Source organism: Capra hircus, chromosome 5, assembly GCF_001704415.2.
Source record: "Capra hircus breed San Clemente chromosome 5, ASM170441v1, whole genome shotgun sequence".
Lineage (NCBI taxonomy): Eukaryota > Metazoa > Chordata > Mammalia > Artiodactyla > Bovidae > Capra > Capra hircus.
Genome location: NC_030812.1, coordinates 26,571,785 through 26,597,615, shown reverse-complemented (window position 1 = coordinate 26,597,615; position 25,831 = coordinate 26,571,785). Strand labels below are relative to the sequence as shown.

The 25,831-nt window shown below is 43.4% G+C and overlaps 1 protein-coding gene across 4 annotated transcripts in view; it reads right to left on the bottom strand.

Annotated features, from left to right (window-relative positions):
• Positions 17,835-25,831, bottom strand: part of CSAD (cysteine sulfinic acid decarboxylase) — a 25,131-nt gene continuing 17,134 nt past the window's right edge. For all 4 annotated transcript variants that reach the window (XM_018047685.1, XM_018047688.1, XM_018047687.1 and 1 more), the window contains 10 exons: positions 25,703-25,818; positions 24,954-25,033; positions 24,586-24,640; positions 21,210-21,326; positions 21,070-21,134; positions 20,701-20,782; positions 20,080-20,279; positions 19,897-19,948; positions 19,658-19,747; positions 17,835-18,610 (listed from right to left, as the gene is read on the bottom strand). In XM_018047685.1, coding sequence (XP_017903174.1) covers positions 18,437-18,610; positions 19,658-19,747; positions 19,897-19,948; positions 20,080-20,279; positions 20,701-20,782; positions 21,070-21,134; positions 21,210-21,326; positions 24,586-24,640; positions 24,954-25,033; positions 25,703-25,818 — 1,031 coding nt within the window. In that variant the 3' untranslated portion in view covers positions 17,835-18,436. The remainder of the gene's footprint in view (positions 18,611-19,657; positions 19,748-19,896; positions 19,949-20,079; positions 20,280-20,700; positions 20,783-21,069; positions 21,135-21,209; positions 21,327-24,585; positions 24,641-24,953; positions 25,034-25,702; positions 25,819-25,831) is intronic.

Genomic DNA, 25,831 nt, shown 5'->3' with positions numbered 1-25,831 from the left:
GTCACACACGACTTAGCAACTGAACAGCATGTTGACGACCCGCTTTTGACAGGCATGACTGAAGAGTGTGGACTTTTGTGATGGGAGGAGCCGAGGGGCTGAGTGACATCCTCCCTTATCTTTTCTATGCCACCCCAATCTGCCCAAAACTCAAGTCACTCCTCCTTCTACCTCTACTCCTTCAGATCACATTTCCACAACCCTTTAATCCTGCTAATCCTGGCAATCTCCAGCACGTTTTCAGAGAGCACATAGGGGGCCTCCTTTCCTTCAGAGGACCCAGGAGAAGACCCTCCTATACAGACCTTAGCCAGATCTTTTAACTTCATGAGCTTCAGCTTCCACACCTATAAAATGGACATTTAGGGAGTTCCTTGGTAGTCTAATGGCTAGGGTTTGATGCTTTCACTGCTGTGATTATCATTGCATTTGACTTTGCAATTGTAATTCAATTTCTTAACTTTCTATTGTGTTCCATTTATTTATTTGGTCTTTCTTTACACCAGCACCAAACTTTCACGATTGCTGTAGCTTTATAATGTCTTGAAAACAGGTAGTGTAAGTCACTCAACCTTCTTCTTTTTCAGTCATTTTGCCTATTTGAAGTCCTTTGAATTTTCATTATAAACTTTAGAATCGGCTTGTAAGTTTCTTTTAAAAAAAAGAAAGAAAAGTCTGCTGGGATTTTGATTGGAATTACACATTATAGCTGAGACCAGTTTGGATAAAATTGACATCGTAACCAAATTAAGTCTTCCCATCCATTGATATACTATAGCTCTCCATTTATTGAGGTCTTCTCTAGTTTATGGCAGTAACATTTTGTAGCTTTTGGTGCACAGGATTTGCACATTTTGTCAGAATCTCCCCTAAGTATTTCATATGTTTTAATGATATTTTTAATTACAATTTCTGATTGTTAATTGCTAGTATAGTGAAGTCAGCCCTCTTTTTTGGCTACCCTGGGTCTTCACTGTTGAGCATGGGCTTTCTCTAGTTCCAGTGAGCAGGGGCTACTCTCCAATTGTGGCACACGCGCTTCTCGTTGCGGTGGCTTCTCTTGTGGAGCACAGGCTTTAGGGCGTGCAGGCTCAGTAGCTGTGGAACAGGGGCTTAGTTGCCCCCCAGGTGTGGGAATCTAAACTCCCCAACTAGAGGTCAAATCTGTGTCCCCTGTCTTGGCAGGTGGATTCTTAACCCGTGGACCACCAGGGAAGTCCCAATCAACTGATTTTTGTGTATTGTCCTTGTATCTTTAAACCTTGTTAAATGTACTAATTATTTCTAGGAGTTGCTTACTTTTGAAGATTCCAAAGGATTTTCAACAGAGATGGTCATGTCATCAGCAAATAAAGATAATTTTATTTCTTCCTTTCCAATGTTAATGCCATTTATTTCTTTTTCTTGCCTTATTGCACTACCTACACCCTCCAGTGTTGGAAAGAAGTAATGATAGTAGACATCTTTGCCTTGATCTCAGGGAGAAGCACTCAGATTTTCACATTAATGTTAGCTGTAGGTTTTTCATGGATGGCCTGTATGAAGTTTAGAAAGTTCCTTTCTGTTTCTAGTTTGCTAGGAGTTTCTTTTTCCTTTTTTTCTTACCAGAAATGGATGTTTAGGAAATTCCTCGGCAGTCCAGTAGTTAGGACTCAGTGCTTTCACTACTGTGGGTTCGGGTTCACTCCCTGGTCAGGGAACCAGGATTCTGCAAGCCATGTGTCATGGCCAAAATATAAAATAAAAATAAATGGATGTTTAATTTTGTCAAATGCTTTTTCTGCATCTACTGAGATGATTATATTTTTTCCTTTTTAAAACTTTCAGTATGTAAATTACATTGAGTTAACATTCTGGAATAAATCCTACTTAGTGATGTTACATTTTAAAATGTGTCATTTGTTTCTATTTACCAAATTTTAAAAATAATTTTTGCATCTCTGTTCTCAGGGGCTCAGTTCAGTTCAGTTCAGTCACTCAGTCGTGTTCGACTCTTTGCAATCCCATGAATCACAGCATGCCATGCCTCCCTGTCCATAACCAACTCCCGGAGTCCACCCAAACCCATGTCCATCGAGTCGGTGATACCATCCAACCACCTCATCCTCTGTCATCCCCTTCTCCTCCTGCCTCCAATCCGTCCCAGTATCAGGGTCTTTTCCAGTGAGTCAGCTCTTCACATTAGGTGGCCAAAGTATTGGAGTTTCAGCTTCAATATCAGTCCTTCCAATGAACACCCAGGACTGATCTCCTTTAGGATGGACTGGTTGGATCTCCTTGCAGTCCAAGGGACTCTCAAGAGTCTTCTCCAACACCACAGTTCAAAAGCATCAATTCTTTGGTGCTCAGCTTTCTTCACAGTCCAACTCTCACATCCATACATGACCACTGGAAAAACCATAGCCTTGACTAGACAGACCTTTGTTGGCAAAGTAATGTCTCTGCTTTTTAATAGGCTGTCTAGGTTGGTCATAACTTTCCTTCCAAGGAGTAAGCGTCTTTTAATTTCATGGCTGCAAGAATTGATGCTTTTGAACTGTGGTGTTGGAGAAGACTCTTGAGAGTCCCTTGGACTGCAAGGAGATCCAACCAGTCCATTCTGAAGGAGATCAGCCCTGGGTGTTCGTTGGAAGGACTGATGCTAAAGCTGAAACTCCAATACTTTGGCCACCTCATGCGAAGAGTTGACTCATTGGAAAAGACCCTGATGCTGGGAGGGATTGGGGGCAGGAGGAGAAGGGGATGACAGAGGATGAGATGGCTGGATGGCATTGCCGACTCGATGGACATGAGTTTGGGTGAACTCTGGGAGTTGATGATGGACAGGGAGGCCTGGCGTGCTGTGATTCATGGGGTCACAGAGTCAGACACGACTGAGCGACTGAACTGAACTGAATCACCATCTGCAGTGATTTTGGAGCCCAGAAAAAAAAGTCAGCCATTGTTTCCACTGTTTCCCTGTCTATTTCCCAAGAAGTGATGGGACCGGATGCCATGATCTTCGTTTTCTGAATGTTGAGCTTTAAGCCAACTTTTTCACTCTCTTTTTTTCATTTTCATCAAGAGGCTCTTTAGTTCTTCTTCACTTTCTGCCATAAGGGTGGTGTCATCTGCATATCTGAGGTTACTGATATTTCTCCCGGCAATCTTAATTCCAGCTTGTGCTTCTTCCAGCCCAGTGTTTCTCATGATGTACTCTGCATAGAAGTTAAATAAGCAGGGTGACAATATACAGCCTTGACGTACTCCTTTTCCTATTTGGAACCAGGCTGGTGTTCCACGTCCAGTTCTAACTGTTGCTTCCTGACCTGCATACAGGTTTCTCAACAGGCAGGCCAGGTGGTCTGGTATTCCCATCTCTTTCAGAATTTTCCACAGTTTATTGTGATCCACACAGTCAAAGGCTTTGGCATAGTCAATAAAACAGAAATGGACGTTTTTCTGGAACTCTCTTTCTTTTTTGATGATCCAGCGGATGTTGGCAATTTGATCTCTGGTTCCTCTGCCTTTTCTAAAACCAGCTTGAACATCTGGAAGTTCACGGTTCATGTATTGCTGAAGCCTGGCTTGGAGAATTTTAAGCATTACTTTGTGAGATGAATGAAATTGTGCGGTATTTTGAGCATTCTTTGGCACTGCCTTTCTTTGGGATTGGAATGAAAACTGACCCTTTCCAGTCCTATGGCCACTGCTGAGTTTTCCAAACTTGCTGGCATATTGAGTGCAGCACTTTCACAGCATCATCTTTCAGGATTTGAAATAGTTCAACTGAAATTCCATCACCTCCACTAGCTTTTTTGTAGCTATTGATGTGTAATTTTCTTGTAACTCCTTTATTTTGATATGAGTGCAATTCTGGCCTCAGAATTAGTTGGGAAATACTCCCTTCACTGATTTTCTGAGTTTGTGTAGAAGTGCCATTTAAAAAAATTAAATGTATGGTAGAATTCAGCAGTAAAGCCACCTGAGACCAGAGTATTCTTTGGAAAAAGGTTTTCAAAATTCAAGCTCTTAAATATATTTAGGGTTTTTCAGGCTACCTATTTCCTCTTACCTGAGCTGTAGTAGTTTGTGACTTCCAAGGAAATTGTCCATTTCATCTGTATTGTCAAATTTATGGGCAAGATTCAGGACTTTCCTGGTGGTCCAGTGGTTAAGAATCTGCCATGCAATTCAGAGGACACCGGTCAGGAAACAAAGATCTCAGGTGCTGCAGGGCAACTATGCCAGTATGGCGAAACTACTGAGCCTGCATGCTCCAAGCCCGCACACTACAACTAGAGAGCCTGTGGGCCACAAGGAAGGTCCCAAGTGCTGTAACTAAATTTATGAGCAAAATTTTATTCATAATATTCCTTCATCCTTTTCCATGTCTGTAACATTTATGGTTACGTCCATTCTTGCACTTGTTATCTTTTTTTTTTTGGCCAAGCCAAGGGGCATGCAGGCATGCAGGATCTCCCCACCAGGGATCGAACCCATGCCCCCTGCATTAGGAGCATGGAGCCTTGACCAGTGGACCACCAAGGAAGTTCTTTCATGTCTAATATTGGTAATTGGGTGTCCTCTCTTTTTTTTTCCTTGATAATGTATGACTTCAGTTTATCAATTTTATTCATCTTCACACAAAAAAACCACTTTCTGGGGGGCATTGAGTTTCTCCATTGTTTTTCTGTTTCCAGCTTCACTGATTTCTGCTATGATCTTTTTAACTCCCTTGTTTCTTACTTTGGGGTTAATTTTCTCTTCTTCTTTCCAATTATCTTAAGGCAAAAGCTGAGGTCTTCGAAATCTTTTTTTCTTTATAATATAGGTGTTTGGTGTGTAAATTTCTTTCCAAGCAGTGCTTTAAGTGCCTCCCACAAATCTGGATATGTTTCATTCAGTTCAAAATTATTGATACTTCATATTTTCACTTTTCATCTTTGGTCTGTGGGTGGTTTTGAAGTATGTGCCTTCGTTTCCTAATATTTAGGGGACTTTCCAGATATCTGGTTTTTTTTTTAGTGTATCCTAATGTTTGTTTATTCTGGCTGTGCTGGGTCTTTGTTGCTGCTTGCAGGCTATGTCTAGCTGTGGCGCAGGGCCTTCTCTTTGCACTGGCTTCTCTTGCTGCGGAGCACAGGCTCCAGGGTGTGCAGGCCTCAGTAGTTGTGGCTCATGGGCTCAGCAGCCCTGGTGTACGGGCTTAGTCATTCCGTGGCATGTGGGATCTTCCCAGACCAGGGATCAAATCCATTTCCCCCACATTGCAAGGCAGATTCTTAACCACTGTACCACCAGGGGAGTCCCTCTGTTTTATATTTCTAATTTAAATCATTTTGATCAGAGAACATGCTTTGTTTGATTGGCATTGTTTTAAACTTACTGAGACTTGTTTTACTGTCCAGAATGTGGTCTACCTTGTAAATGTCTAGTGGGCACTTGGAAACAATATGTTGTTGGGTGGAGTATCTATAAATATCAATTAGGTCAAATTATTCATTGGTATTGTTCAATTTTTTATGTCCTTACTGACTTTTTAAATGTTCTATCAATTACTAAAAGAGAGATGATAAAACAATTGTGCTTGCTAAGTCTCTTCAGTCATGTCCGACTCTGTGCGACCCCGTAGATGGCAGCCCACCAGGCTCCCCTGTCCCTGGGATTCTCCAGGCAAGAAAACAATTGTGGGTTTTTATATTTGGTTTTAGTTTCACATATTTTTGAAGCTCTTTAAAAAGTAATTTTTAAATTGTTACACAATTTTTAAAGGTTACTTTCCATTTACAGTTATTACGAAACATTGGCTGTATTCCTCAATGTTGTACAATCCACCCTTGAGCATACCCAAGAGTCTGTGCCTCCCACTCCCCCACCCCTACCCTGACCCTCCACCTTCACTGGTAACTGCTATTAACTCTTGTACCTGTGAGTCTGAGAAGCTCTTTTTGAAAGTGCATAAACATTAGGTTATGCCCTTTTAATGAACTGACCTCTTTATTATTATAAAATAGCCGTTTTTATCCCTTGTAAAATACTTGGCTTTGAAATCTATTTCATCTAATATTATTCTAATCACACTGCCTCTCTTCCAATTAGTGTTAGCATGCTATATCTTCTTCCACCGTTCTATTTTTTTCATCATTCTATTTTTAATGTATTTGTTTCTTTAAAACGGGTTTCTTATAAGTAGAATATAGTTGGGTCTTGCTTTTTTAATCACATGTAATAATATTTGCCTTTAAATTGCAATGCTTAAACCATTTACATTCATTTTATTATTACCTACATATTTATGGTTGCACTGGGTCTTCGCTGCTGCCTGTGGGCTTTCTGCAGTTTCGGTGCACAGGCCTCTCGCTGCGGTGGTTTCTCTTGTTGCAGAGCACAGGCTTTAGTGAGCATGAGCTTAGTCGTTGCGGCATACGGGCTTTACTTGCTTCACGGCAGGTGGAATCTTCCCAGACTAGGCACTGAACCTATGTTCCCTCATTGGCAGGCTAATTCCTACCCACTGTATCATCAGGGAAGTCCTTAAACAATTTACACTTAATACGATTACCATCTTTCTATTGTTTTCTATCTGTCCCATCTGTTCTTCGGAGAAGGCGATGGCACCCCACTCCAGTACTCTTGCCTGGAAAATCCCACGGATGGAGGAGGCTGGTGGGCTGCAGTCCATGGGGTCACGAAGAGGCAGACACGACTGAGCGACTTCACTTTCACTTTTCACTTTTCACGCATTGGAGAAGGAAATGGCAACCCACTCCAGTGTTCTTGCCTGGAGAATCCCGGGGATGAGGGAGCCTGGTGGGCTGCTGTATGACTGAAATGACTTAGCGGCAGCAGCAAGCAGGCCTCATTCAGGGTCTTCATTCTCCTACCAGTAATCGAACCTGCACCCCCTGCGGTGCAAGCGTGAAGTTCTGGCCACTGGACCACCAGGGAAGTCCCAGATTTTATTATGTTTTATTGTTCTTCGATCTGTCTGTGTTTTTGCTGTTTCCAGCAAGCCGTTACTCATTCCATTTCCTCTCCTTCCTTGCTATTTTGAAAGTTCTGTTAATACTATACTTCTCCATTCCTTTGATAGTCATCTTCCTTTCCAGCACTGATAATCAAATATGTATTTCTTTACCATTATTTGAAAATATACCAATTATTTCTTTCATTAATGTGTTTTATTTCCTGTCACTTCCACCTCAATAAAAGAGACCTTTAGAATCTTTTTACTTCCTCTTTCACTCTGCTTCTGATTCCTAGGTTTTGCTGAAATAGTATGTTTATGGTTCTAGATATAATTAGATGCCTATCAGTCTCCATAAACATTTAACAGTATAATATTTTACCAGATTTGTTGCTCACTCTGTATTCTTTCTCCTTTTCATCTTCCCCAATCTTGACTTCTCTGTTCTCTAGCCAAAATTTTCTTGAGTATTTTCCTCAGGTGAGAAATGGAATTGATATACCCTCTGAATCCTTTACATCTCCGTGTATCTTTCTTTTGCACTAACAGTTGGGTGCTTCCTTAGCTGCGGTATGAGATTCCAGGGTAGCCATCCTTTTCTCTCAGTATATATGCACTGTTAGATGTCAATGCTGCAGATGAAAAGTTCTGTATCAATCTGATTCTTTTTGCTTTGTAGGTAACTTGTTCTTTCTGTCTAGATACTTGAAAATGTCTTCCTTTAATCTTGGAATTCAGGAGTTCCAAGCGTAGATGTCTCCCTTCTCTTTTTGTATCTTCCTGGGTGCCCTTTCAGTCCGTAAGTCACAACTTTCTTCGGGTCAGCAAAATATCCTATTTTTAAATTATTGCCTCTCCTTCTTTTATGCCTTTTTTCTTTGGAACTAATATACTTGAATGTTAGGATTACTGGGTCTGTTCTCCAAGTCTCATATTTTCCTCATTATTTCCATTTCTTTGTATTATTTGCTCTGTGCTTTGAAATATTTTTCCACTTGTTCTGCCAAGCCACTAATCTGAGTCCCAGCGGTGAACAGACTTCTTTCTTTCAATAAATATGCTGATTCTTGTTGTTGTTGTTGAAAATAATAGTTTTAGTTTCAGAAAGTACATTTTTAGTACACTCCTTGAATCTTTTTAGCTGCTCCTAATATTTCCTTGAGTTGTCACATACCTCTTCCGTGGTTCCTGCGCTGTCTGGTGGGCAAGACCGGCTGTAATGATCTCATTCCTGCAGGGCCAAAGCCTTCTGAGTCATCTCTTACAGTATGCCCACCAACCTGACCTCTGCTCCAGGGCTCTCCAAAGCTGCTCTCCAGGCTCCTGCGTGGTGAGAATGGGGAAACTCCCCACCTGTCTCCACACCAGGCCTTCAGACTAATGCCAGGTCCAAGCCTACACTTGCATACCCTGCCCACTAGCCCCAGCAGCAATATCGCTAAAGAGAGCAAAGTGTTCAGAGATGGGAGTAAAAAATTCCCTTAGAACGGTGGTTCTCAAATTCAAGCATGCATTAGAATCATCTCCAGGGCTTGAAATATGGATGGTTGAATCATATCCCAGGAATTTCTGATTCATGTGGTCTGGGGTGGGGCTTAAGAATTTGCATTACTAACCAGTTCCCAGAGAACGCTATTACTGCTGATCCAGGAACCACAAAGTGACAACCACTGTGTTAGAATATACCAATCCAAGCCCTCCTCCTTCATCTTCTTCAAAATGATACTGTTTTGGGGGGCACGGAAAGTAATCCAGTTCCAGGGAGGTATCATCCCCTCCTCTTATATTGGGTTCTCCCATTTGTTCTTAATACCAACACTTGTACACAGCTGGGCTCTATCCAGGCCACCTCCTCCACCAAGGTTACAAGTAAATTTAGTTAATTTCTACTGACAGTTCCTTCCATCATATTTATGCACTGCATTTTATATATCTCTTGGACATTTGAAGTGAAATGAAGTGAAGTCGCTCAGTAGTGTCCTACCCTTCACGACCCCATGGACTGTAGCCGACCAGGCTCCTCCATCCATGGGATTTTCCAGGCAAGAGTACTGGAGTGGGCTGCCATTTCCTCCTCCAGGGGATCTTCCCAATCCAGGGATCAAACCAGGGTCTCCCGCACTGCAGACAAGACGCTTTACCATCTGAGCCACCAGAGAAGCCCTCCTTGGACATTTATTTTGGAATGTGGACCATTTTAAAGCCTTTATTAAATTTGTTACAATATTGCTTCTGCTGTATGATTTGGTTTTCCAGCTGCAAGGCATGTGGGATCTTAGCTCCCCGAGCAGGGATCAAACCTACAACCCTTGCCCTGAAAGGCAAAGTCAGCCACTGGAGCACCAGGGAAGTCCCTGCAGGGACATTTAGTATGGGCCTGAGGAGCCTGGGGTTCTCTTTGGGATTTCCTAGGAACTAGTTCTTAAGACATATTTAATTTTACTAAATTTACTAAGAGCAGCCAGAAGTTCTCCAGGATAGCTAGACTTGGAGTCATTTACATGTTTACCATCAGTGCCTGAGATTTTCTCACATATTAAGAGCAGGAGATATTTAACTTAACTTTGTATATAAACAGCCAGTTGTTCCATTTGTTGAAAAAGACTAATTTCTCCACTGTATTGCCTGTGCAACTTTGTCAAAAACCAACTGATCCTATATGTGTGGATCTATTTCTGGACTCTGATTTCTGTCCCATTGATCTATTATCATGCTAATACCATACTGTCTTTCTGGCTTTCTCTAGTTGCAGCCAGCAGGGGTTACTCTCTAGCTGCGGTGGCTCCTCTTGTTGCAGAACACGAGCTCCAGGCATGCAGGCTTCAGTAGTTGCGGCACGTGGGCTCACTAGTTGTGCTGTACAGGCCTAGCTGCTCCAAAGCATGTGGCATCTTCCTAGATCAAACCCATGTCCTCTGCATTCTCAGGCAGATTCTTAACCACTGGGCCACCAGGGAAGTCCCTCCACATGAATTTTTGAATCAACTGTTACTTTCTACAAAAGTTATGCTAGGATTTTGACTGAGATTACACTGACTCTCTAGATCAGTTTGAGGAGAACTGATACCTCAGCAATACTGTGTCTTTCAGTCCATAAACATGGTATACCTCTCCATTTAATCTTGCTTCATTTCTCTTAGCAATGTAGTTTTTGGTGTATAGAGTTCCCACATCTTTTGTCAGAGTTGTCCCTAAGTATTTCATTTTGGGTGATATTGTAAATGATACTGTCTTTTCACTTCAACTTCCAATAGTCTGTTGCTAGCAGCAGTATATAGGAAATTGATTTCTGAATTTAGTATCTTGTGCCTTGTAATCTTGCTAAACTAGGTCTATTAATAGCAGCATTTTGCAGCTTCATCAGAATGTTCTACATAGATGATTCTATTACCTGAAAATAAAGACGATTTTTCTTTTTCCTTTCCAATTGCTATGTCCTCTATTTTTCTCGCCTGATTGCCTGGGTAGAACCTCTAGCACAACTTTAAATAGAATGAGTGACATTATTAGAGAAATGCAAATCAAAACCACAATGAGGTACCACTTCACACCAGTCAGAATGTCTGCGATCCAAAAATCTGCAAGCAATAAATGCTGGAGAGGGTGTGGAGAAAAGGGAACCCTCCTACACTGTTGGTGGGAATGCAAACTAGTACAGCCACTCTGGAGAACAGTGTGGAGATTCCTTAAAAAATTGCAAATAGAACGACCTTATGACCCAGCAATCCCACTGCTGGGCATACACACCGAGGAAACCAGAATTGAAAGAGACACATGTACCCCAATGTTCATCGCAGCACTGTTTATAATAGCCAGGACATGGAAACAACCTAGATGTCCATCAGCAGATGAATGGATAAGAAAGCTGTGGTACATATACACAATGGAGTATTACTCAGTCGTTGAAAAGAATTCATTTGAATCAGTTCTGATGAGATGGATGAAACTGGAGCCGATTATACAGAGTGAAGTAAGCCAGAAAGAAAAACACCAATACAGTATACTAACACATATATATGGAATTTAGGAAGATGGCAATGACGACTCTGTATGCAAGACAGGAAAAAAGACACAGATGTGTATAATGGACTTTTGGACTCAGAGGGAGAGGGAGAGGGTGGGATGATTTGGGAGAATGGCATTCTAACATGTATACTATCAAGTAAGAATTGAATCGCCAGTCTATGTCTGACGCAGGATACAGCATGCTTGGGGCTGGTGCATGGGGATGACCCAGAGAGATGTTATGGGGAGGGAGGTGGGAGGGGGGTTCATGCTTGGGAATGCATGTAAGAATTAAAGATTTTAAAATTTAAAAAATAAAAAACTAAAAAAAAAAATTATACGAGGACAAAGCAAATAAATAAATAAATAAATAGAATTAGTGAATGTGGACATCTTTGCCTTGCCCCTGATTTAGAGAGAAGGATATGCGTAGATGAGCTTTTCATCAGCTTTATTCAAATATAATTCACATACCATTTATTTTATCTACTTTAAAAGGGCAGAAATTAATAGTTCTAGTACATTCACAGATTTGTGCAACCATCACCAGAATTCATTAATTTTAGTACATTTTCATCACTGTCTCAAAAAATCTTGTACCCATTCCCTTTTTGGGCAGTTTTTTTCTAAAGTGGCTGCACCAGATTATAATCCCACCAGAAGTGAAGGAGGCTCTAATTTCTCCACGTTCTCAGGAACACTTGCTATTTCTCTTTTTAATTATAGCCATCTTAGTGGGTATGAAGCGTTATCTTGCTCCCTGATAACTGATGATGTTGAGCATTTCGTCATGGGCTTACTAGCCATGTATGTATCTTCTTGGGAGAAATGTCTGTTCAGATCCCTTGTCCTTTTTTTGGCTGCACCATGTCTTAGTTGAAGCAAGCAGAATCTTCATTCTTGGTTGTGGCATGCAGGATCTTTAGTTGCAGCGTGTCGGATCTAGTTCCCTGGCCAGGGATCTAACCCAGGCCTTTTGCACTGGGAACGCAAAGTCTTAGCCACTGGACCACTAGGGAAGTCCCAATTCTCGCCCATTTTTAAAGTGAGTTATTTGTCTTTTATTACTGAGTTGTAAGAATTTTTTGCCTACTCTAGACGTAAGTCCCTCTCAGATATGACTGCAAATGTCTTCTTCCGTTCTTTAGGCTGTCTTTTCACCTCCTTGATGCACAAACTTTTAAGTATAAAATTTTAAAATTTTGCTAAGAAAAAGAAAAATTATCTATTTTTTCTTTGGTTGCTTGTGCTTTGGTGTCATGCCTAAGAAGTCTTTGCCTACCCCAAGCTCACAAAGATTTACTCCTCTACTTTCTTCCCAGAGTTTCACAGTTTTAGCTCTTACATTTCGTAGCTCAGGTGGTAAGGAATCCACCCTACATGCAGGAAACCTCGGTTGGATTTCCAGGGTTGGGAAGATCCCCTGGAGAAGGGACAGGCTACCCACTCCAGTATTCTTTGGCTTCTGTGGTGGCTCAGAGAGTAAAAGAATCCGGCTGCAATGTGGGAGATGTGGGTTCGATCCCAGGACTGGGAAGATCCCCTGGAGGTGGACAAGGCTCCCGTATTCTTGCCTGGAGAATCCCCAGGGACAGAGGAGCCTGGCGGGCTACAGTCTATGGAGTCACAAAAAGTCGGACACGACTAAGCACAGCACAGCTCTTACATTTAGTTCTATGACCTGAGTTAACTTTTGTGTATAATGTGACAAAGGGGTTAAACTCTGCGCGTGGATATCCAGTTGTCCCAGCATCGTTTATTGAAAAAGACTATTCTCTCCCCTAATGAATTGTCTTGGCATCGTTGCTGAAAACCAATTAAGTGCAAATGTGAGGGTTTATTTCTAGATTCTCAGTCTGTTCCATTGACCTGCATGTCTATTCTGTAGCCCGCACTGTCTTGATTACTGGAGCTTTGCAGTCATCAAAGCTTCCTTTGTAACTGAAGTTCCGTTCAGGACATGGCCCTGTCTCAGCATTGATGTGTGACAGTATGTAGCAAAAGGGAACAGCACCACAACACCTCCAGTTGACAGTAAAAACACTTAAACCTCTGAGCCAACTTTAAAATGTATATGGTAACAAGAAAGAGCTAAAAATAACATGCTACAAACTAAGGAATGTGCAAGCTCATTATGTTGGCACCAGAGAATTTGCTAAAAATTCTCTGGTGAACTTCAGGAAAATTTCAAAACTAGGCCATCAGACTACCAGATTCTTCTAACAGGCGGAAACTGGATCTCAAGAACTAAAAGATTATCAGTGTAGAAAAGAAAGCACAGAACTATTGCACTGGGGGGATAAAATTAAAGAGATGGTGGCTTATACAAACCAATGATATTCCTCGTTAGAACTAAATACGTCCTCTGCTTAAGAGACACTTTCATGACCTTGTTAAGAATCTGAACTTTGCCCAGCCTCAGCTGCCTTATTTGTAAAATAAGGGTTTTAAAAATCTACCTACAGACCGAGGTTGTACCAGACAAGTTCCTGTGCTGGCCTCTCAACTCGAAGAAGGAAAATTCTATGACACTTGGAATGCTAATGCTAAACCAGGGTCTGTAAGAGAATTGCCACCTTATACAAAACCCAATCGGCAAGGTCCTTCACTCAACATTAAAAAAAAAAAAAAAGAAAAGAAAACCTCTAAAAAAGAGATGAATCATGGTGAGACGTGGGGAATGGGAGGGAGGCTCAAGAGAGAGGGGATATATGTATACATATAGCTGATTCACGTGGTTGTACAGCAAAAACTAACACAAACATTGTAAAGCAATTACACTCTAATTTTTGAAAAAAATTTTTAAAGATTTAAAAAATGCAAGGGTCTTCCCTGGTGGTCTGGTGGCTAAGACTCCATGCTCCCAATGCAGGGGTCCTAGATTCAATCCCTGGTTGGGGAACTAGATCCCATATGCCACAGCTAAAGATTCTGAATGCTGCAAATAAGACCTGGCGTAGCCAAATAAATAAATAAATTTATTTTTTTTAAATGCAAAAAGAAAGAGATGAATAAACTAAGCACCCCAACTCTGTACCTCACCTCCCCCACTACCATCCTAGGTTATCAATCCATTCTCTCTGCTATTCCCGTGCCAGCTCCCAGGGGTACATCACTTCCCCCTTTAAAGCTCTGGTCCTTTGTTTCCCTTGGCACAGTTAAGATGGGTTAGGAGCTCCCAAGGATGTTAGTATACATTTTAAGCGTACATGCATACACCCAGTATCAATGAACACACCTGTGCCTAGGTTGTGGTTTCTAAAGGCTCCACTAATCAGGGCTCCTTGCAGATTGCAAGACTGGGCAGAGAAAGGACAAGGTTTTTGCTGTGCCAGAAACAAAAGCTGTGTGTTTTTAAGACATGTCTAAAGGACATGGGAGCCAGATAAAAGGAGCTCTCTGTGGTCAAACTGGGACAATTTGAGCATTAAAAAATAAGTAAATATATAAATGGATTAGAAATTACTGAATAAAACAAGGGTCCATGTTGAAAAAATATAGACTAAATGAGCAAGGAGAAGGGAGGGCTCTTCTTTATAGTCCCATACAAATCCCAAATTGTAAAAGTGGAGGGAGTGTTGGAGTTACAAAAGTACCATTTGGCAACCATTATACTAAAAGGTGGCTTGGCAAGATATATGAGAGGATGCTAAGTCTAGGTGGGGAAAATATGAAGAGGAACAGGCTATTTGCAAAATTTCAGAATGTCTCCTCAGACTATTAGATGCAAAGGGAATAACAGTAACTATGCCATGGAGAAACCAGATACCACCTTGACCACTTCTGACCTTGCTGAAAATTACATCACCGATAAGGAGCAGATGGACGTTACAGACCCTGCGACGTGCTTCTCTGAAAAGGACACACATGGCAAATTATATTACAGCTTAGAACGCATAACCCGAATCCAGCTGCGAGGAAGCAGCAGGAAAACACAAGTCGATGAACGTTCTATAATGCAGCTGGCCTGTATTGTTTTTAAATGTCAGCGCTAATGACAAAGAAATAGACAAAGAATAGGCTGAGGAACTATTTTAATTAATTAATTAATTTAGTCTTCGACCATGCCACACGGCATGCGGGATCTCAGTTCTCCAGCCAGGAATCAAACCCCTGCGTTAGAAGCTCAGAGTCTTAACTACTGGACCACCAGGGAAGTCTTGGAGTTATCTGAGAATAAAGGAGACAAAAAGACATGACAACAAACTGTAATACATGATCTTGGACTAGACTCTCATACTGGAAGGGGAAAAAATGCATTGTTGGGACAATCCACAACTTCAGAATATAGACTTTAGACGAAAGTATAATGTCATGTTAAATTTCCTGAATTTGATCATTATATCATGGTTAAGACACTGTTCTTGGGAAATATAAACTATAACATTAAGAGATAAACAGTTGTATTGTTTATGACTCTCCAATGGTTCTGAAAAAAATAGGTTCTAGTACATATATAATGATAAAGAAAATTTGTGAAAATTATACATTCAGGTAAAGAGTATACTGAAGTACTTGCAGTTTCAAATTATTTCAAAATATAAAGATTTTTTTAAAGTATATAAACAGAAGAGAAATAGCCAACTGAGGACCTAGGATGCATTGGAACAGTTCCAAGTATCCAAATACTAAGTTACTGTAGTCTGCTCCCTTTCATCCACGCTCCTAAAAAGACTCTCACCCCAGTCTCAAGAGCTGCCACATCCAATGTGCCCCACCCAGCTTTTAGTTCCCCAGATCTTGGCCTGCCACCCTCCAAAGTCATCATCTTCCTTCTTGAGCCATGGGGAGGCTAGCCTCTTTAATACTTGACCCGTTTAAACAAAAACAAAAAAATACCCATTGCAATATTGTAATTCACCCAGGTATTCCCAAAAAGTTCATTTCCTGTTTGATAGAAATATGATTTCTCGAGGCCAAGGGCAAGGTGAGGGACCAAACCTGCGCATGCCTTCATCCTTCCCCAGAAGCAGTAGGTCTATGGCACAGGGTTAACAAAACAGCCTTGACATGCACACACCTATGAATTACATAAACCTGTCATCGGAAGCAGACTAGACCCACGGTTCAGACCCAGAGGAAGACGGTCTCAATTTAGCTTTGACCCACCACTTAAGAGTGACGTGCCTGGGGACTTCTCTCGTGGTCCAGTAGGTAAGGTCTGAGCTCCCAATGTAGGGGGCCTGGGTTCAATCCCTGGTCAGGGAACTAGATCCCACACGCCACAACAAATACCCCACACAGTCAAATAAATTTTAAAAAAATGTTATGTGACTGAGAGCAAGTCAACGAGTACCTGGAGTTCATTAAACATTCCCTCAACATTACCCACCTAGGAAGTACCAGACTCCAGTTTGGGAGGCAGTGATACTAAATCTCTGCTTCCAGAGCAGTTGGGTGAGACCCACAGGGACGGAGGTGTTGCCGGGTCAGGGGAAGTAAGTAAATAAGTTAATTAATTAGTTAGTGTATGCCAGATGCTTATACATGCTATAGAGAAAAACAGGTCAGATAAAAGAATAGAGGGTGAAAATGTAATTTCAAATAAAGAATTCAAGGAAGGCTTCACTAAGGATAGAACATCTGAACAAAAATCTAAAGGCAGTGAGGGAGCGAGAACCATGTAGACCGGTGAACACTGAGGCCAAAGGGGACAGCAGCGGAAAGGCTCTGGAGCGGGGACAGGCCTCAGTTGGGGAATGACTGCTTCAATCTTAGGTAGGCTCTTGGAAGGCAGGGAAAGGAACTACAACATAGCAGGAGCTTGGTAACTGTGGATGAGAGAAGAAGAAAGAAAGAGGTTATCATATTGCATCCAGAGATTCTGAGGTTGAATTTTGGGGATGGAGGAAATAAGAATCAGTTTCATAAAGCTGGAGAAAAATATGTGATTGATTTTATGTCTTGTTTTTCTAGCCTTAAAAGATACTTTGCTGATGGAGGTGACTCAAGAAATTTTAAGATTTCTTTTTTTTTTTTTTGCTTTCTGGTTTTGCTTTGAGTTGAAAAACAGGGATTTTTTTTTTTTTTAGTTTGCTTTTACAGTGTTTTAAGACATTTTTCAGATAAATAACTCTTTAAGATTAGGGCTTGGAGCTCAGATTACTAGCACTCTTAAAACAAATTTATTATTTGGAAGAAATTAGATATCACTTATAATAAAAATAACAAGTTTATAGGGAAATTATTAGTAATTTATGAACAGAAAATCTTTTTTCCCCCAAATGGTCAAGAGAATTGGGTTTGAGATTTGGATGTTCTTTTACAATGGTTTGTACAATCTGTATTTGCCTCTTCAAATAATTTTGGATGACTTTTACATGACCACGTTATTGTTTTCATAAACAGTATTTTTAGGAATTGGAAATAACAGAAAGTTCTGGAAGACTTGCCACTCGTCCTGAATAACTTGTGTAGCTAAATGCCGCTTTCCAAAAAAGTGACTGAGGAGCGACACCAGCCTAGGATTTTACGTGTTAAATGGACATTTTTATGTAAGAAAATAGCAATGATAGAAGACATAACAGTGGCTGGTTTCGTCGCTGGGCTTTTTTTTTTTTTTTTTTTTCCCCCAGCTTGGTTTCTGTTGTTTAACTTAGAAAAGGAAGATTCTTACCTTTCTGGTGTATGTGAAGATTTTTTTCAGGAGTGATTAGTGGACAAGGTTCTGGTCTCAAGATACATTCAGTGCCCATTTTGTTTCCAGTGTCGTTAAGGTACAATTAACTTCAGAGCAACGCCACTTTTGGTCTTTCTCCTCCCACTCAAGATTTCTGGGAAACTTTCCCCCTATTTTTAGCCTCTATTATACCTTTTTAATGAATTTGCATTCCCCGCTATTTTCTTGAAAGGTAACAAACTTTACAATATACCTAAATAATATGGCTGAAAATTTAACTTTTATTATTTTCCTATTTTTAATAAATGCAATAGATATTCATTATATCATAAAAGCAGGGAGCACAAAAAGCATAAAGAAGTTCATTTTCAAACTGCTTACAATCCCATCCCAGGTAAAACTATTAATATTCTGGCATATTCCATCTCATCAGTCTTTTCCTATGTATTTTTGAATACAGGTCAGATATTACCATATATACAGTCATATCAGCTTTCTCAACATAACATTGTATTAAAATTATTTTTCTCCTATCTATAAAAGTCCTCTTTGTAAACACAATTTAAATGGCAGAGCAATATTCTACCATATAGATATCCTACCATTTATTTAAACATCCTCTTAATATCAAATATTGGGTTGGCCAAAAAGTTCATTTGGGTGTTTCTATAAGATGTTACGAGGAAAAACCAGAACCAACTTTTTGGCCAGCCCGAAATTTACAGGCGAGCTAGTGGGTCAAAGCACAGAAAAATGAATACGCTTTGTTTCCTAGAGTTTCTTCTTGGAGAACGCAGGGAGGAGATACAGGGAGATGGCGAGGATTGGGGGAGGGGTCCAGGCCAGCAGCGAGATGGAGCGACTCAGAGATCCTGGCCCAGCCGTTCCAGCTCATTCAGCAGGAAGTCCATATCAGCCCGTGTCAGCGCAGGGTTGGCCACGACCATGCGGAAGAAGTTGCTCCGGGTACCATGGGGCTGGTAGCCAATCATCATGGAACCCTTCCTCACCATGCGCTCCTTGAGGATTGGGGCTACCTGTGGGAGGAGTGGAGGGACCCTCTAGCTGCAGCCTGGGGTCAGGGGAAGGGATGGGTTCCCTGACTCGCATCCCTCTCCACCTAGCTGCCTTCCAGAGAGAGCCACTCACTGCTTGGATTCTGACCGTGGCCCCAGTTTACCTTTCCCACCACACCTGGCCCACTGGACCTTCTCTACCTCCTGCATTCTCCTCCAACTCACCAGTCTCCAAGTTGTCACACAGGCCATTTTCTGCTAAATCCTGACTTTTCGCTGAATCTCAACAACTGCTTTTTCAGTCTAACTTCAAGCCTTCGTCATGCTTGACACCTTCTTCTCCCCTCTCTGAATTCCTGTAACATTTTTTTATCTGCACCCTGTGATCTAATATATAATTTCCAAGATTGCCTTGAACACACTGGTTTCAAATAGGTAATGCTTGCTTTCTAAATAAATGACTCCTTAAGGGTGAGATTCCCTGGTGGCTCAGATGGTAAAGAGTCTGCCCGCAATGCGGGAGGCCCGAGTTCAATCCCTGTGTCAGGAAGATCCCCTGGAACGGCAACCCACTCCAGCATTCTTGCCTGGAAAATCCCATGGATGGAGGAGCCTGCAGGGCTACAGTCCATAGGGTGGTTAGAGAGTCAGACACGACTGAGCGACTTCACTTTAAAGGCGAGAATATTCTTGACCTTTTGGACCATCTGGGGGCCAGGACATATCTCCTGGCCTGACAGGGTTGTTCTGTACCCAGCATCAGTGAGTAGAACTTCTGAGACCTTTCTGCCTCACTCAGCTCCCAGAACACCCCACAGAGCCAATCTATGTACTGCTCACTGGTGACTTCTGTAATGTCCCTCTCTGTCTTCTTCTTGTTTTATAGAAGCATACCTTATCCTCCATCCCCCAGGCTCACGGAAGTGGGGACAAGCGGGTGTCATCTTCTGGTTCACTGTCCCCACATCAGAGCGAGACTAGCAAAGGTAGCTGCCATGCCGCTCACAGCCAGCAGGGGGCGGAAACGCACCAGCTGCACTGGTTAACCAGAGCAGGGAGAAAGCCTACCTTAGACAGCCTTTCACTGTAATCTGGACTCTCCTTCTTCCCCCGCAGGCTGGGGGGCACGAACCAGAAACACACGTTGACAAATTCAGGCTGGGAGGAATAAACAGGGGGAAGGTGTGAGCAGAGGAAGAGGGGCCGTTCCCCTCTCACCACCCCTCTTCTCCCATCAGGGTTTTGCGTGAGACACCGGCTGGGGGCAGGGGGCCGGAGGATGCAGAAGGGCACAAGGTGGGTCGTACCTCCATGACCAACTCAAATCCCTCCCGCTTCTTCAGCTCCTCCACCAGGTACCTGTGATCAGAGAGTGAGAAATCATGGGGGGAGGAGGAGAGGCAGAGATACAGAAACAGAAGCGACCCAGAGAGTGAACCAAAGGGGTGCAGCCCAGCAAAGGGGTGCAGGGCTGTAGCGCCCACTCCTACCGGGCAAGGGCAAAGGCCTGGTCCACACGGCGCTGCAGCCCCTGCCCGCCCTGTGCCTTCCACATGAGCCACAGCTTCAGACAGTCCACACGCCGGCCACACTGCACCACCTTGTCTCCCGTGTCCAGAGCCACGTCGTAGAACTTGTCCTGCTGGAAGAGGTAGCTGGCCTGGGACCCGTGACAGCGCTTGAGCAGGTTCTGCGGAGGGTGGGGGGGGGACAGTCAGACTCCCCCCGCCACCGAGCTTCCCTCCAGGGCTGCACTGGGTGACTTCTTAGCTCAGTCCACGTGTTTCTTTCCCTGAAACCAGGCAGCACTGATGGGACACCTGCCGGCTTACTGAAACCCTTTCTCTGGGTTTTCTTCCAACACTCAAGAGTTCTTCCCAAATGACCCGGAATCCCTCTGATTAAAACTTTTGTTGAAGTTTTTCCTTTGCCTGAAGACAGGGGGAGTGAGAGAGCCCACTACCGAGGATTAGGGTGGTCACAGATAATCAGCTTCAGATGGGATGGTAAGGAGAACATAGAAGGCCTGGAGCTCCCCTCAGGTGAGACAGAAGAGGAAACAGAGGTTCAGGGCTGGAGGCGGGGCCAGAGCAGGGGCGGGGCAGACCCACCGAGGTGTCCCGGAGAAGAAGAGCTGAGCACTGCAGGCCTGTGGAGAGGAGCTTGTGGGGATTCCAGGCCACGGAGTCAGCCCTGGGGTGGGCAGAGCAAAGCCGGGTCAGCCAGCTCCCAGTTAAGCTGCCCAACTAGAGCCTCCCCACCCTTTGCAGATCTCCAGTAAAAGGGACTTTAGTCTCACCTCAGCCCAGAGGAGAATTCCCAAATCTGATGTCTAACATCCCAGCCCCAATCAATCATCTCTCCCACTTCCCTCCCACCAGCCTCCTTCCCCTATTCCCATCTGAGCTCCCCGGCCCAAGAGTGTTCTCTGGACCAAGGATTTGAAGGGTGAGAGTCAGGGTGTAGGGGGCCATATGCACCTCTGGATGCCAGCCAGGAGATGTCTATGTGTCTGTGACAGCAGGACGCTCCCACCCCAGGCAGCCTGTGGAGCGGAAGGAACAATATGGGCCTTGGCCTTGGCTCAGCCCACCCCATTCTCAGCCCCGTCCCAACTCACGTCCACATGCAGCCACAGCCCGTGATGCTGGCACACATCCGCGATTGCCTCCAGGGGGTCAAAGGCCCCCAGCACTGTGGTACCAGAGGTGGCACTGACCAGGAATGGCACGGCGCCCTGTGGCAAAAATGAAGAGGGAGCCACCCAGAGCCTGGCGCCGAGCTCTAGGAACTCTTCACAGGCCTGACCTGGGCCCCGGCAACCTTACTATGTGTTACCGCCCCCTTTTAATTTGCAAGTGAGGACGCTAGGGTTCAGAGGTGTTAAGAAACTTGCCCCCCCCCTCCCAGCTGCAACTCCAGAGATGGAATTCAAACCGAGGTCTGTCTAATAGTCTATCTCCAAAGCTTATACTTTTTCAAAAAAGTTGAATGTCTTACAGGAAGATCAAAATACTATTTTAAATATTCTAATAGGATAAAATTTATGTGGAAATTGAATTAGTATTTAAAAACACTGCTACAAAGAAAAGTGCAGGCCCGGATGGCTCCACTGATGAGTTCCACAAAACATTTAAGAAAGAACTGATACGAGCTCTTCATTAACTTACAAAAAAACAGAAGAGGGGGGAACACTTCTGAATTCATCCTATGAAATGGGTTTTACCCGATACCAAAACCAACAAAATATCACTAGAAAAATATAGAATATATCTCTTCTAAATAAAGACATAAAAATCTACAAAACACCAGCAAGCCCAAATCAGCAACACAGAAAAAGAATCAAGCACCATGACAAAGTGGGATTTGTCCCAAGAGTGCAAGTTTGGTTTAACATCCCCAAATCAATTAATATAATATATCCTATCAATACAATAAAGGAAAAAAAAACCATATCTCAGTGTGGTATAGTGATCATTTCAGTAGACATACAAACACATTTGACAAAATCCTCACGATAAAAACATTCAGAAAAATAAAAAAGGATCTGAAGGGAATGTTCTTAACCTGATAAAGGGCGACTACAAAAAACCCACAGCTAACGTCATACTCAGTGGTGAAAGACTGAAAGCCTTCCCCCTAAGACCAGGAACAAGATAAGGATGTTCACTCTCCTCATTTCTATTCAACACTGTGCTGAGGTTCTAGCAGGGCAATTAGGTTTAAAAAAATTTAAAAATAAGAGGCATCCAGGGACTTTCCTGGTATTCCAGTGGATAAGAATCCGCCTTCCAATGCAGGGGACACGGGTTCAATCCCTGGCCCAGGAACTAAGATCCCAGATGCCACAGGCACCGAAGTCAGTGCACTGTAACTACTGACCCGCTGAGCCAACACGCTCTACAGCTCCTGTGCCACAACTAGGGGGAACCCTCGAACCGCAACAAAGACCTGACACAGCCGAAAAATAAATGAGTGTTAATGCCAATCTTGTCTAGTTTGTGATTAAAGAGAAAATTAAGTTGTTTTTTTTTTAATAAGAGGCATCCATATTAAAAAAGAAAAAAGCAAATTATCTGTATTTACAGATAACATATCTAGAAAATCCTAAGGAACCCATTAAAAAGACTGAGAATTAATAAATGAGTTTAACAGATTTGCAGAGTACAAAATCAATATTCAAAAATCAGTTGTATTTTTACACGAGAAACAAACAATCAAAAATGGAAACAAGAAAATTCCATTTATAAGAACACTGAAAATAATAAAATACTTAGGAATAAATTCAACAAAAGAAATGCAAAACAGATACTGTGAAAACCACAAAGCATTGTTGAAAAGAAATCAAAGAAGACCTAAATAAACAGAGGCATTCCATGTTCATGGATCCACAAATTGAACACATCCCTATCAAAATCCCAACTGGTTTCTTTGCAGAAATTGACAGCTGAGCCTAAAATTCAAGTGGAAATTTTAGGGACCTAGAAAGCCAAAACCATCCTGGAAAAGAACAAAGTTGGAGGACTCACAAACGCTGATTTCAAAATTTACTACAGAGCCACATTAAGACAGTGTGGTCAGTAGGATAGCCATGCAGATCAATGGCATAGACTGAGAGTCTAGAAATAAATCCTCACACTTAAACACTCTTTGGGTTTTAACAAGGATCCCAAGACAAGTCGCTGGGGAAAAACAGACATTTTCAAAACCTGGTGCTGCATACTGTTTACAATAGCCAAGACATGGAAGCAACCTAAATGTCCATCGACAGAGGAATGGATAAAGAAGACGTGGTGCACATGTACAGTGGAATATTACTCAGCCATAAAAAGAATGAAATAATGCCACTGGCAGCAACATGGATGGACCCAGAGATGGTCATACGGAATGAAGTAAGTCAGACAGAGAAGAAGAAATACCCTATGACATCCCTTCTATGAGGAATCTAAAAAGAGATGATACAAATAAACTTACAGAACAGAAAGAGACTCACAGACTTGGAGAACAAACTTATGGTTGCTGGGGTGGGGAAAGGAGGATGAGAGAGTTTGGGATGGACATGCGCACACAGCTATATTTAAAACGGATAACCAACAAGGACCGACTGAACTCTGCTTAATGCTAAGTGGCAGCATGGACACGGGAGGAGTTTGGGGGAGAATGGATACATGTATCTGTAAGGCTAAATCCCTTTGCTATTCACCTGAAACTATCACAGCATTGTTAACTGGCTATACCCCAACACAAAATAAAGTTTAAGAAAAAATGGTGCTGCAACTATTTGCATGTGGTGATATAAACATATTTTTAAAATTTATACATAAGTACATAGTTGAGGCATTTTCATGTGCTTTACATACCATTAATTTCAGCCTTATAACAACTCCGTGATCAGTTCTATATCATGCTCATTTTGCAAAGGAAGAAACTGACACAGATACACCATAATTTATCTACTGATGAATACTAAAATGTTTCTTAAAATTTTACACTTCGCCCCAGTGCACACAATTCTAAGCACTTTGTAATGAAAATTTATGGGCTAATCCTAGTAGTAGGACTCTGAGTCAGTGGATAGATACATTTAAAAATGGCACAGACAGTGCTGAAATGCCCTCTAAGATGGCTGCAGTATCTCTGTGTCCCCCAGGTGAAGGGGCCTCCACGTCTCCCATCACTCCAAGTCCACGCTGCTCGCCCTGCACAGACCCTCCCAGCTCGCAGAAACCTTCTGTGCTACCCTCCAGGTCCCCAGCATCCCCCCTGCAGTGCTCCCTGCGACTCTACTCAGGGACTCAGTTCTGCCCTTGTCCCAGCGTCTGATCGGCAGGACTGGGATCACCCGGGAGGGAGGGGTCACTTCAGCCCGCCGGGAAGACGGGCATAGAGTGCAGGGGGAGAAGGGAGGGGTGCCTTGAGTAGGGCCAGTCAAAGACCCTCCGAGAAAGGAGCAGAGGGGCCCCGCTCCACTGGCCCAGCGCCTCCCACTCACTCACCTCGGCCTTGGCCAAGCTGATCTGCCTCTCCAGATCCTCAGGGATCATTTTCCCTCTGGAAGAGAAAACTGAGTGGGTAGAGAAGTAATAGATTCTCTAGGCTAGGCGGCAGAACTTTCAAGAGCAGGGTAACATGTGGTTAGCAATGGGGAGGCCGCAATGTTGATTTTTCCCCAAGAGGGGTAAACAGATCTCAGGGGACAGGGCGGAGACTCTAGCAGGCACTGGCAGACAGAAGAGGCAACCGGGAGGCAAGAGAGCAGGGAGAGAAGTCCGCCGCGGCGTGGGCCCGAGGCCAGAGCCTCTGGCAAGGGGAAGACATGTTGTGCCAGGCTGGGCCTGAGCCGCGCAGACAGAAGGACCTTCACCTCTCATCTGCCTCGACCACTCGGACACTGTCGGTGCCAAGTCCCAGAAAAGCGGCTCCTTTCTTGATGGAGTAATGACACTGTGGGGGAGGGAAGAGGGCAGGGAGGGTGGGGAGGAAAGGGACTGGTTAAAAATGGCTGGGACCCTGTAGACCAGGGCTTCTCAAACACTCACGTGCCTGCAAGTCACCAGTGTGTCTGGTAAAGAGGCAGATTCACATTCAGTAGGTCTGCACAGGGGCCCAAGGCTCGGCATTTCTAACAAGCTCCCAAGTGATACTGATTTCCCTGGTGGCTCAGTGGCAAAGAATATGCCTGCAGTGCAGGAGACACGGGTTCGACCCCTGCGTGGGAAAGCTCCCCTGGAGAAGGAAATGGCAACCCAGTCCAGTATCCTTGCCTGAAAAATCCCACGGACAGAGGAGCCTGGCGGGCTACAGTCCGCAGGGCTGCCAAGAGTCAGACACGACTTAGTGACTAAACAACCAGAAGTGACAGTGATGCCACTGGTCCATGGACCACACTCTCAGACTGTGTGCACGGCACTGGATGCCGCTCCGCTACCCCAGACAGCAGGCAAGGTGAACAGGGCCCTCACACAGCCCCTTTGGTTGGAAGGAAGCACAACCACCTACAGGGGAGGCCAGCCTCAGAGGAGAAGGGTCTGGGCAGGCTGAGTTGTGGGTCCCGGACTCAGCTGGCTGGAGATTAGAACCGGGAGCCCAGGGTAGGCCTGTGCCTCTTCCCACCTCTTTCGATGTGAAGAGGGCCAGGGGCGGCAGTGCCCGGAGGCCCCTCTGTTTGCAGTCTGGGTATCGCTGATAGCGGGCCAGGTTCACAGCATACATGTTGGAGATGGAGCCACCTGTCACAGGGAA